Here is a 13535-nt window from a genome sequence, read left to right on the forward strand (position 1 = left end):
GGCACTGCCACAAGGACTCCAAGTGGCTGGGCCGAGCTGGGCGCCCCGAGATTTTCTGCACTTGAAGAGCCCGCGTCTATGCAGCGCCCTGGCACTTGGAGGAACAAGGGGACCGCCGGGGCATCACAGGTGGGGGGGATGGTGCCGGCCGGAGGGTGCCTCCCGGGGACCCCCGCTGCTGGCTCCTCTGCCATTAGGGCACCGCGGCCACGAGGCACCTGCCGGGCCTTCCAAGCGGCTTCTCCTGCCTGGTAACGGGCCCGCTGCCATTTGGATTTGCTGAGTTTCTGCATCACCCGAGCCGCCTGACAGTCCCGAGGAGGGTGGGAGCCCCGGCCCGGCGGAACCCGGCTGGAGGTCCCCCCACCCCACCCCCGCCCCGCCCCCTCGCGTCCGGGAGACCTGCTCAGGGATGCGATGCGGCGACGCAGGGACACCTGGGCACCTGCGTGCCGCCCCCGTGCAGCTCCGGGTGGCAAACGGGGTGGAGCGGGGCGGGAGGACGTCGAGGCCGGGTCGGGGCCGCTGCCCTGCTTATCCGAGGCCGACCCGAGGCGGGGCGGGGGCGGGGCGCCGCGGGCTTCCAAGCTGCCCCCGCACAGCTGGAGGTCGGGGTCCTGGGTCCCCCCCCCGAGGACGGTCACCCGGGGGTCCCCCGAGATGCCCCCGCACAGCTGGAGGTCGGGGGTCCTGGGCCCCCCCTGAGGACGGCCACCCGGGGGTCCCCTGAGCTGCCCCCGCACAGCTGGAGGTCGGGGATCTGGGTCCCCCCCCCCCGTCGCTGCGGTCCCCGGGTCCCTGAGCTGCCCCCGCACAGCTGGAGGTCGGGGTCCTGGGTCCCCCCCCCGAGGACGGTCACCCGGGGGTCCCCCAGAGGCCTCCGCACAGCTGGAGGTCGGGGTCCTGGGTCTCCTCCCGAGGACGGTCACCTGGGGGTCCTCTGAGCTGCCCCCGCACAGCTGGAGGTCGGGGTCCTGGGTCCCCCTCCCCCCCCCCCCCCGGTCACGGCGGTCCCCGCGGTCCCGGCCCCCCGAGGCGCGCTCGAGCGCAGCCCCCAGCAGAAGCGAAGGGAGGGCGGGGGTCGGGCGGGGGTCGGGCGGGCCCGGGAGCCGCAGTCCGGGGAAGGGCCGGGGAGGGCCGGGGAGGGCCGGGGAGCCGTCAGTCAGCGGCGGGGGGCGCGCTCCGGCTCGGGCTGGGGCTGGGGCTGGGGCTGGGGCTGGGGCTGGGGCTGGGGCTCGGGCTCGGGCTGCGGCTGGGGTGATGTCAGCGGCCGGCGGCTCCCTAACAAAGAGGGCGCCTCGCCGGGAAAGTGGCGGCGGCGGCGGCGGCGGCGGCCCCGGGGCCTCGGGGGCTGGGCCGGGGGGGGGTGGCGCTGCCGCAGCGGCTTCGGGCCGAGCGCCTGCCAGGGCTGTAGGGGGAGGCAGCGCGCCCGCCCGACCGCCCCTCCTCTTCCTCCTCCTCCTCCTCCTCCTCCCCCGAAGTCGCCGGGCTCAGCCCCAGCGCTCGCTCCGCCGCCGGCAGCACCGGCTCGGACGGGAGGCGGCGCGCGGCCCGGAGCTGGGCACGGCCCGCAGGCGCCATGGACAGCGACGACGAGATGGTGGAGGAGGCGGTGGAAGGTACGCGAGGCCCCGGCCCCGGCCCCGGCCCCGGCCCCGGGCAGCCGCCGGGAGCGCGCACCGCCGGGCGAGGCGCAGGCCGGGCTCGGGGCCCCGGGGCGGGGAGGGGGGAGGGGGGGAGGGGGGACACGGCCGCCGCGGCCCGGGCCCCTGCGTGCGCCCTCGGGCTGGCGAACCTGCCCGCGCCCCGTGCGCGGCCTCCCCGGGGTCGGGGCAGGTGGCGCCGCGCAGGAGCATCCCCGCCCCCCTCCCCGCAGCTTGGGCGGCCCGAGCCCTCGGCTTCCGCCCGCCGCCGCGACCTGCGGTGACCGCGGCCGCCCCGGGGCGCGCCTCCCTCCGGGCGGCCCCCGGCGCAGCGCTCGGGCCGAGCCGGGCACGTGGCAGCCGCGCTCCCCGGGGCGCCGGGCCCCCTGCAGGCGGCGGGGCGCGCCCCCATGCCCGGGCCTGCACGCGCCCCCGCCCCCGCCGCGCGGTGCAGGCCCGACCCAGGCCGCCCGGTGACACTTAACTTTCCGGATCCCCCGCCGCGGGGCCGCCCTTTCCGCCCCTTCCCCTCCGGCGCCCCTCCCCCGACGCTCCTCGCCACTTTGTTTTGCTGACTTTCTCCACCTCTTTTTTTTTTCCCCCCTCTCCCCCTGCTAGTTCCAAAAAGCGAGGTGGGGACGTTATACAATGTAGCTGTTTGTAGCAGCTTTTGCAGCAGCGAGCCCTGGGAAACCCTCGCCATAGCGCGTCCCCCTCCCTGATCCCCACCCCCACCCCCACCCCAGACGGGCAGCGGCGCCCCGGGATCCCGGGATGTTTTACACCCAAGCGACCAAGCAGATAAGGTGAAGCTTTGGGTGCAATCTGGCCTCTCATTCGTGTGCCCGAGTTGTGCCAGAGGGCCCAGGACAATAAAGTGGCAGCGCTGTACTACGAACGCATAAGGGCACCGAGTCGTCGCTGCCTTGGGAGAAGAAATCGATTTTTATGGTTTCACAAAGCATGATTGACCCCTTTTGCGGTGATCTCGAGGTCTTACGGTGAGATTAAGTATGATAATTATGATTCCGAGTTCTCTGAAAGATGCCCATCCTGATGTAACTGCTATAACTTATTTCTTTACCCGGCTTCAGACAGTTGTTGTTTTATTTTCACAATGTTGTGAATTCACAAAACTCTCCAGGAGTTAAAGCCGACCTTGGGGGTTTATGGAGACATTGACGGAGAGGGTCTGTTGGAAGCCTTGGTTTGATTGAAATGATTGACCTGTTGTTCTTTCATGTTATGAAGAGGTCAGTGAAAAATGTAAAATGTCCTCTTTTCAAATTCTTAGAGCCTGTTCTCAGAGTTTACTTTTATTTGTAAAAAATTCAGTGCAAGCCCTTGATCACGGGCGGCGCTCCCCAGGTTAGACCACAGTTCTTTTTTGAAGCTGTTGAGAAATACAAGGCCCAAGTTGTCCACGGCCCCCAGATTCCTTGCAGAACGTGAATAGGCAGCTGGAGACCTGCATCTGCTGTTGTCGAGGTCGTCCGCTGGGTAGTTCTTTACACAAACAAGGAGGCATCTGCTCGGTAGGACGAGCCGTGTATACTATCGTCCCAAATCAGAATATGCTTGCGAGTGAGAGGGGTCATTGCTAGTACTGCTGCTGGAACAACTAGGTTAAGCCTCAAGTGTTTGGGACAATCCAGGACACTTGTCACTCGGTTGTACCTGACAGTAAACAATTAGTGTAGCGCAGAATCTGTAGAGTCCTTACAAGCATCCAAGGCCCAAACTCCGTGCCTGGAGCGTGTGTGTGCACACGAGGTAAAGTGTACCAGTGGGCTTTTCTCCAACCAGTGTGGGCCTTTGTAGTGTCATCTGTGGCAGTCTTTACTTATCACCTCCCAAGTGCCTGGGAGGCTGGTAAAAGGCTAGTGTGAACATCTTGGTGTTGAAGGGTCCCCTGCCTCTCTCCGTAAACAGAGCCTCTGGCCTCCGCAGTTCAACTGTCTTCGCTGTTGTTACCATCGCTGCTCTAGTTGTGTAGTTCTTGTGTTCAGGCTCTACGCCCAATGCTTCACACACACACACATTATCCACTCAGTCTTATGAGACAGGGCACTGCTATTGGCCTGATTTTACAGAGGAGGAAACTGAGGCACAGAAGAGTTAAGAATGAACTCAGGGACACTCCTCGAGGTAGGAGACAGGCTTAGCCCTCCAGAACCTCGCTCCACCCTACCTGTCTCTCTACATTTTTCCTATTTTTTTTATTTTTATTTTTTTATTTTTATTTTTTGAAAGATTTATGTATTTATTTATTCATGATAGACATAGAGAGAGAGAGAGAGGCAGAGACATAGGCAAAGGGAGAGAAGCAGGCTCCACGCCAGGAGCCCAATGCAGGACTCAATCCTGGGGCTCCAGGATCGGCCCTGGGCCAAAGGCGGGCGCTAAACCACTGAGCCACCCAGAGATTCCCATATTTTTTTTATTTTTAATGAGTCAGTCAAATAGACAAAGTCCTTGGTAACTGAGTTTGGAAGCAACGGTTCAGTATGATGTCACTCTGTATCACTCCAGAGCTCGGTTCTGACAGAGTTCAGTGACTGACTTTCAGAGGAATGTATTTGGGGAAAGAGAATCCAACTTGCAGCCTCTCCAACAGACACCCTTTTTCCTCTTTTTCTTCCTCCTTAACAATTTACCCTGGAGAAGAAGTTGGACTCTGCAGGTCTAGAGCTTCAGTGCTGGTTCTGTGTCAGGGTAGAACTGTGGCCTGGGTGAGGTTCTCGCCTCTGAGCCATGGATCCCGAGGGGAGGTGGGCGGTGGAGGGAGGATCTGTTTACTCCCGCTGGCTGGGCCCGGAAGACAGCAGGCCCCAGGCCTCAGAGGGCCCGAGAAAGCCACCTGAGATCCTGCTGTGGCTTCTTAAAATCTCTCCCAGGCTTATTGGTTCGGTAGGAAGTGGTGTTTATTGCTAGATTTATTTCTTTGACTACCCATAGATAACAAAGATGAATACAGTGTGGCCCCTAATATAATTTTAAATAAGTGTATCATATCCAAACAGTTGAACTGTGCCGGGTGAGAGGAAGTAAAAAATTATTTCTAGCCTGGGGAAATAGATGGGGGCAGATTTCCCAGAAGAGGTGGTGCGGAGTTGATTCTAGTTGAGAGGGGACCTCGGGGAGTGACCAGGTTGGCACCCGGTAGTTAGGGAGGCGCATCTGGTTGCTAGTCCTTTGGCTCTGCGGTAACAGGGCCTAGGAGAAAAGTGGACGATAAGACAGGGCAAGAGCCTGTGTCACTGGCTGAAAAAGAGGATTGTGTGCTGAAAGCGATGGAAGGCCACAGCAGCCCTGTAGAGCTGGAAATGACAGGATCAGAGCTCTGCTCTGGGAGGATGAACCAGCAATGGTGAGCAGGAGAAGGGATCACCTAGAAGGTTCTTTGAAGGAATCCAGATCCGTGGTTAAGCGGGCAGGACAAAACGGAAAGGCTTGGAAAAACAGCAGCCACTGAGGAAGAATACTCAAAGAGAGGAAGTATCAGAATTTCCAGAACAAAAGGAGCCAGAACGAAAACAAGCAAATCAGTGTTCCGCTACCCCAACCTCCTCAAAATATTAAAAATAATTTTAGGGCAGCCTGGGTGGCTCAGCGGTTTAGCACCACCTTTGGCTCAGGACATGATCCTGGAGGCCTGGGATCGAGTCCCATGTCGGGCTCCCTGCGTGGGGCCTGCTTCTCCCTCTGCCTGTGTCTCTGCCTCTCTCTCTCTCTCTCTCTCTCTCTCTCTCTTTCTGTGTGTGTGTGTCTCATGAATAAATAAATAAATAAAATCTTTAAAAAAATATTTTTTTAAGTCCCCCTAATATCTTATCCTGCCCATCTCTAATAAGGCTGGCTGGTGCTCTGCACTTAGGACAAATAGGTGCTAAGTGCACTGATAGCACCCCTCCCCATGCCCACGCGGTCAAATTCTGACCCTCACAACTAATAGTTGAGCTCTGACAAAGAACTACCCTCAAAAATCAAATTATGTTTTTAACCACCAGTGTAAGTGCATCATCATGAGGGCATGTTCCTTGCACTGAAGAGAGTAAGTTTGCCTTTTGTTAGTAGTACTTTTTTTGTTGTTGTTGTTAGTAGTACTTTTTAAAAGCAGTTCTATTCTACAGAATCAACAAGGCATGTGAAAGGGTCTCTTGTTGTGAAGGAAACACACTACACACACACACATGCACACACGTGCACGCACACGTGCACACACGCCCTACTCTCAGATCTCCTGTAGGTAAGCCTGAGGCCATAACTCTTGTTGTGAAGGAAACACGCTACACACATACGCACACACACACACACGTGCATGTGCACACACACGCCCTACTCTCAGATCTCCTGTGGGTAAGCCTGAGGCCGTAAGCAGCCAGGTGTCTGACCCAGAGGGAGGGAGTTTCCTTTGCTGAGATGTACCATCACCGCACAGAATACAGGCCTGGCTCTCATCAGGTCAGGAAAAAAGCTCAGAGGTAACTGGATTGGGAAATGTTAACTTTCTGTCTGTTCAGTAGATAATGATCCTTAGCACAAAGTGAAAAAGTAAAGCTATGAGACTGTTACCTTTTTTTCTCTAATCTCTGTAGATACTTAAAATCATGTTGTGGACAGATCGATGGCACATGAGCTGGGACAGCATTGTCAACACAGAACAGTCATTCAAGTGAATTTTCCTGTTGTTTGAGTCTGGTGTTCAACCTCTGTTGAGGGGGAACTGGCCCTGACGGCTGTTGGCTGACTTGGAGCATTTTACAGAGTGACCTCAATCAGAGCGAGGAGGACTAGGGTTTCTTTTTGAGTTAGGTAACGCTTGGAAGGGATAGGAATTTGCACCCACGACATGCTATTGAAGTTCCTGGTGGTTGTTTGTTTTTGTTTTGGTTTTGGTTTTGTTTTTTTTTTAGAACTATCTTAACTCCAAAGGCTTCTCCTACTTCTCCTCCTGGGTCCCCAAGATGCCTGCCTCTTGGGCAATACCTGCTTCCACCAGCAGCAGGGAAGAAAGGGCATGCTGCTAGCTTGCCCTTATCTGGAGAGAACAAGATGGAAAGAATTGGGGCAGGGGCTTTTGATATTCATTAGCACATTCAGAGTGGTTAATGTGTTTCTTGAGTGCACAGCATGGGCTTCCTCAGATGAGGAAATAAGCTTGGAATGTGGGACATTGTTGTGAGGTCTAGTTGAGATCACAGGAAAGGACGTCAGCAGTGCCAGATGCCTAGTAGGTATGCACACTTTTTTCTTCTCTCTGTAGCAGCATCCCTCTCCATTAAGTGACTAATCCTGCCCAGACAACTATTCCATGATGCTATTATCCAAATGGTGTTTGAACAAGAGCTGTACCAGACTTGCTCTAGAAGCACGTGAATGTTGAAAGGAGACGTGAGCGCATAACAACCCAGTCTCTTCTCTTCCCTGTGTTTCTTTCTCTTGAAAGTCTCTTTGTTGTTGTTATTGTTTGGGTTGTGTTAGACACAAAGCTCCACTGCTTAGGAAAACCACTCTGGGCTGTCAGAGATTCAGGGTGGAATTCTCGAAGGATCACAGCCTTGAATTTCCAGCTCCTTTTTAATTGATCCCATTAATTGATAACATCGTCCTCCTTTTGGAAAGAGGAGAGGAGAACAGAATCACGAAGCCACCAGGAGGGTCCTGCTGCAGACTGAGGGAGGGAGAGGGAAGCAGCACAGGCCCACATCTTTCCGAACACTCGGTGTGGCCCAAGACATGGCTCACATTCTCTATTCCTCTCTCATCGAGAGACCCAGAAGGGGATGAGACGCCTCTTCATGGCCTGTTGAAAGACACATTGACACAAGCATCCTTCATGGAATGGGATTGATGTTTTTGCTTTTATCTCCATTGGGATTAGGGCTGTCCCTCAAATGCTTTTAGCATGTTACAAGACACTTTAGATTTTACTCTAATTTTCCACCGATGGGGATGCACCTGTGAGGCTTTATTCTGAAATAGGACAGGACTGTGGTGAATGAGGGAAGGTGGAAATCAGTCTTTACACTGGATTCCCCCACACACACCCCGTCCCCTTAGTGCTCATGTTTATCATAATCGTTCTCTTTATCTAAAGTAGAACAACAAATTGCATCAAACATTAACTTTTTAAAGTCTGAAATGTGTGAACTGCTTTCTGTGGGGAAAACGTTTTCAACTAATTAGTAAACACTTCGATGTAAGGCTAACATGATTATTCTGATAGTTATACCTAAATCATAATAAATAAGATACTAAATTCATAAAAATGTTAATCCCAACATTTCATAAGAGAAAGCTTTTAGCTCTACACGGAGTGTTTTTTTATTAAAAGAAAAAAGTGTAATTTATTTCAATGAGAGAAATGTCGTCAGTACATAGTTAGAAAATAATTGTCCAAATTATTTCATATGACTTGAGTATCACTGAATATGTCATGTATAGTTAGTTTTTGAGGAAGAAGAAAGCAATTATGGCCTAGTTGCTTTCTAACCATTAATTTCCTGCCCTTTGTAGAAATAATTTGTGTTAAGAGGAAAGGAGCCATATCGATTGTGATTTATTTGTCGTGTTTTGTTGTAATATTCTAGGTAATTCATTCTATACAGAGTCAGATGTAGCAGTAAGACAGTGTATTTGTTCATTGTTATTTTATGTTTGTGTAATCAATAACACAAATTAAGAGCTTTTTTAGTTCTTCATAACGCTTACTTAACCTCGTCTAAGGGATGACTTTTCTTTTTTTATCCTGTTAGAAGGAGTCATTTTAGGAGACTAAAGCGTTCATTGTGGTGATATGGCTTGTGTTCTCTTTTATGTCTGTGAGCCATCTGGAAGTCCCATAAGTGTTAATGTCCCTGCATTGCACACCGTGTTTAATGCTTTCCTACCTTTTTCATCCATGACCCAGGTTGTTAACCCAAGGAAAAAGCCAGGAGATTAACTACTGCCTTCATTCTCACCCACCTCCATAAAATTAGCTCACCGGAATAATTGGGGAGACACCAACGGGGTGACGTCTGGGTTTTGTGAAATATGTAGATCATGACAAAAGCCTAGATGTTGACTGTAAATATAAATAGTGGAATATACCAGTCTGTGACCCAGGAAGGACCAGCAAGTTAAGGCTCACAGTGTAATAAGAGCTGCGGATGTTCAAAATCACTGTTTAGACGGCCCTGCGGATACTGCTAGCTGCGTTTAAAGCATCACCCCTCTGAACATCGTGGTACAGGGTATACGACAAGGTTATCACTAAACACTCAAAGCTGAAAGGCACTAAAGGAAAGCAGTAGGTTCAAGGTTAAGCTCTAGTTCAGGCTTAGAGGGACTCTGAGTTCATGTGTTAGTACAACCAGGTGTATAAACACTATGGCAGTTTCAGAGATGTGGCTGTGTCCCTTGTTCTTTGAGTGTAACAAACAGCAAGCAGTAAGGGTTTTCTTTTTCTTTTCTTTTTTTTTTTTTTAAAGATTTTTACTTATTTATTCATGAGAGACAGACACAGAGAGAGAGAGGCAGAGACACAGGCAGAGGGAGAAGCAGGCTCCATGCAGGGAGCCTGACGCGGGACTCGATCCCAGGACCCCCGGGTCACGGCCTGGGCCGGAGGCAGGTGCTCAACCTCTGAGCCACCCAGGGGCCCCGCAGTAAGGGTTGTCAAAGGTCGCCCAGCTAGTGGTCCCCCACATGCTCCTGTGGATGAGATGTACGGTCGTGTTGTACTTCCTACCATTAGAAAACTTAGTGCAAAGACCGCGTACCTTACAGGAGATGATCGAAGGCGCCACCCGAGTCACATTGCAGTAAGCAGGAGAGTTTGAGGGCATTAACTTCAGATTTGAGCACTGCTATGTTGGGAAGTTCTTGGTAAGTTGAAGCATGCAGGTGGCATTACCCGGAGGCCCTGGTAGGCCCTGGGAAACGGCAAGCTTATTTTTGGCTCCTCGTCTACAGCGTGCTCTCGTCCGTCTGCCGTGGCCCCCATCTGTTCACAAAGTGTGCACAGCAGACACATTGATCCTGCTGATGCAGGCGGAGAACGGGGGGCAGTCACCCTCCCCCGAGGCAGGGAGGGGGCCTGTGGCTGCCCGGGGATCTTGCTGGAAGGATCGGGGCCGGGAGTGCATTGAAGATGCTGAGGTGTGCCTTCTGCTTCCCTTTCTCCAGGGCACCTGGATGATGATGGATTGCCACACGGGTTCTGCACGGTCACCTACTCCTCCACGGACAGATTCGAGGGGAGCTTTGTTCACGGAGAGAAAAATGGACGGGGCAAGTTCTTCTTCTTTGACGGCAGGTAGCACTCACAGTTTTGTCTTGTCCTGTCTTGTTTGGGGCAGGACCAGCTCACTTTACTTGCAGGGATGATGCCAATGAAAGGATTTAGGTGGAGGTTTTGATACAACTTCTAGAAAAGGCAGAAGCAACCCCAGCAGGTCTGCACTGCTTGGGGGCCTAAGGAAGCCGCCCGCGCTGCTGTGGGGAAGCCATCCTGAGGCTTGGGCCCCCTGGGCTGCCCTTGACCCCACTGCTGGGTCGTGCCGCCTTCAGGGAGCTCCCATCACGCGTGGGCTGGTGGCTCGGCTCACCCAGCCTGGTGGCCAGTCTCACCTGCTGGCTCAGGGGATGAGTCTCCATGAGGTCACTGCACAGGGCCCAATTTGGACAGTGCGGGTAGTGATGATTTCCCCCTTTCTTTCAAGTCTCCGTTCAGTCCCTCTCCCTGCCCGATGTCCCCTCCTGGTTCCTTCATACCCTGAAGGACCAGGGGGCCACCTCGTGGGTTCTGCAGCTTCACCATTTTCCCAGCTTGTTCCCTGTCCTCGAGAGATGGACAAGAAAACGGTCAGCAGGGCTCTTGAAAGCCGCATCATCCCGGTTCCAGCAGTGAGGCCGAGGCGCCTTGCAGGTGGGGAGTGACTGTAGAAGGGACTCTCTCTTGCAGAAATAGGTGGGCCTGTCCTGGTGCAGCTTTCCAACCAGGACTCTTAAGCTGTGTCAGCTTCAGAAACAGAGAGCCACCGGCGGCGGATTTATTTCTCTAGATTTAGAGGAATTCGGAGCCCTGGGAGGCCTGCTTCCTCTCTGCCCGCCTCCCTGGGGAATATGGAAATGCAGTTGGCTGAAGCAGGTTCTAGGATTCTGCAGGGTTCAGCTCTGCTTCTGAGCTCTGGGTGTTGGTGAGAAGCCAAAGCTTCCTCAATCACGGAATTCCTTTGGGAAAAAGAATGTCTAAGCTGACAGTTCAAGGGGGATCCAGGAGCGGGCCTGGGCCCCGGAATAGATGGGTCATTCTATAGAATCATCATTCTGTAAATGAAGTGGGTTGTTTTCAAAGTTTTTAACAGTCCTTTAGGATCTCCATTATCTGATAAAAGAGGAAGAAAGCGCTACTAACCCACCATAGAACTTGTATAAAAGTTCATTTTCGTTATTAATCCCTACCTTCTCTCTCCCATTTGCTCCACCTCCACACTGCATCTCTTACTAGCAGAGCTTTGCATACAACCTATACATTTTTTTAAAAGACTTCATTTTTTTTAAGTACTCTCTATACCCACCACGAGGCTCAAACTCACAACCCTGAAATTAGGAGTCACACGCTCCACCGACTGAGCCAGCCAGCTGCCCCACAAACTGCACATCTTAAATGGACAGATACTTCCCTGCACTGCCTTTCCTTTGCCCTGCTGTGGATATTTGGTTGACACCTGAGTCCCACACAGGACTCTTTCAAGATTTGGTATCAGTGCTTTCTTTTCTCAAGATTTTTTTTTTAAGATTTATTTATTTATTTGAAAGAGAGATTGAGGAAGGGAGAGAGAGCACAAGCAGGGGGAGTGGCAGAGGGAGAGGGAGAAGCTGGCTCCCCCGCTGAGCATCAGGGCGCCCGATGGGGGACTCGATCCCGGCACCCTGGGATCCTGACCTGAGCCAAAGGCAGATGCCCAACTGACTGAGCCACCCACATGCCCCTACTCTCTCATGATCCCTTTAACCTGTCCAGAGGGAAACTTTCCCTGCCTCATTTTCAGAGCAGTTTATTTATACCTTTTTTCTGGAAAGTGTTCCTTCTTACCTCATGCTGCAGTTATTCTTTTATTCACTCAACAAATGTACACTTATGTAAATATCTTATTTCCCCAATAGGACAGAGGTTTCCTTGAAGATCGACTCTGTTTCGTCTGTTAGGCTTCCTGGCACTTTCCCTTAATTTGATACTTAAAAAAAAAAAAATGTCTAGCTAAGTGAGTGTGAGAGCTGAGAAAAGGTGGCGTTCATCCAGAACACCCATTCCACTCCCACCACACACACACACACACACACACACTCATGCTTTAAATCTGGTAGTTTGATGATCATACCCTGTGATTGATTGACTCTGGAGAAACAGTCCAGCAGGTTGGGTTGATTTTATTTTTTATTTTTTTATTTTTTTTAATTTATTTATTTTTAGGTGGGGTTGATTTTTATGTTGGGTTCCCAGACCTGACACACAGTGTTGAAGGGCCAAACTGATCTCGTGTACCAGTGTGGTACGAATGGGCTGTGTTAGCCCCAGGATACTGATCCTGTTGGCCCTGGGGGAGCTGAGTGGGGCCTGACGCTTCCCGAGCCACTACCCAGTCAGGGCAGTCACTTCTGGCTGCAAGTAGCTTTCTCCATTTCCCCCTGCAGCCATGTGCATATGCGTCTCGACGCAAAGAGCTGAAGCACCAGGTCAGGTTGAAACATGAGGCCAGTGACCATCAGTGGAATAGAAATACATTCGTTGGGTTTTTTTGTTTTCTTTTTGAGGCACTAATTCACTAGTTTTCACATGTACCACTCAAACATCTGTAGAGACTTAGGTCAGATAGTAGAATCAAACAGTGATAGTATCAGAAGGGACCCCAAGAGGTGATCTTTGTTAACCTCCTTCAGATAGACTGGGGCTAAGACTCTGAGGAGAGAGTCAGTACCCCTGCTCTTATGACATGTGATGTAGTGGTATGGTGATGGGTTCTCAAAAGGTCACTGTCACCTATTTTCTTTTTCTTTTTTAATTTTTTAAAAGATTTTATTTATTTATCCATGAGAAACACAGAGAGAGAGAGGCAGAGACATGGGCAGAGGGAGAAGCAGGCTCCCTGAAGGGAGCCCGATGTGGGACTCGATCCCAGGACACCTGGGTCATGACCTGAGCCAAAGGCAGATGCTTAACTGCCGTGCTACCCAGGCGCCCCTCACCTATTTTCTTAAGCCCAAATACTGATAATATTATGAGACATCTGCTGAAAGGATGTGCCATCAACATTAGTGAGATAATCTTATGACTGACAAAAGGCCATACTAGGTCTTTTTAAGGAGGGTGCAGGATGTGATCATGAGAAGTCAGCTCTTTCTCCATGGAACAGTACTTTAATTTACATTTGTCTATTAATTTTCCCTGTTACTGCTCCCCATTTTTAGGGTCTGATGTTTTGAGTAAAACAAAGTGGGTCCCTATGCTTTCATTGCCAGTCAGGAGGGTTTAGTCTGCAAAAATCCCCCCCTCCAAAAGGCTGAAATCAAGATCTTAAAATAACAGATGAGGAAACAAAAAGTTTCTGTTAGAGTTTTTAAAAGCTGTCCAAACCTGTAATGCTGGCTTATGTTCCCATCAAAGGGTTTGTTTGGAATGGCCAGAACTTGTTCTGATAATTGCAAAGTGTAGGATAGAAAATCTGTCCCGGTGCATTCTAATCTTATATGACACCTGCCACTGGGTGTGAGATTTTTGTAACCCACTTTACTGAGGTACAATTCACATACAAAAAACCCTACACACTTAATATACGCAACTTGATTAATTTGGAGGTAAGCATATACTCGTGAAACCATTACCACAATCTGTGCCATAAGCTG

General features: G+C 51.8%; 1 protein-coding gene across 1 annotated transcript in view; it reads left to right on the forward strand.

Moving 5' to 3' along the window:
- The first annotated feature begins 1371 nt into the window (after window positions 1-1371).
- Window positions 1372-13535, forward strand: part of SETD7 (SET domain containing 7, histone lysine methyltransferase) — a 47932-nt gene continuing 35768 nt past the window's right edge. The window contains exons 1-2 of the mRNA XM_072788324.1: window positions 1372-1619; window positions 9816-9945. Of these exons, the coding sequence (XP_072644425.1) occupies window positions 1580-1619; window positions 9816-9945 (170 nt within the window). The 5' untranslated portion in view covers window positions 1372-1579. The remainder of the gene's footprint in view (window positions 1620-9815; window positions 9946-13535) is intronic.

Source organism: Canis lupus, chromosome 20, assembly GCF_048164855.1.
Source record: "Canis lupus baileyi chromosome 20, mCanLup2.hap1, whole genome shotgun sequence".
Lineage (NCBI taxonomy): Eukaryota > Metazoa > Chordata > Mammalia > Carnivora > Canidae > Canis > Canis lupus.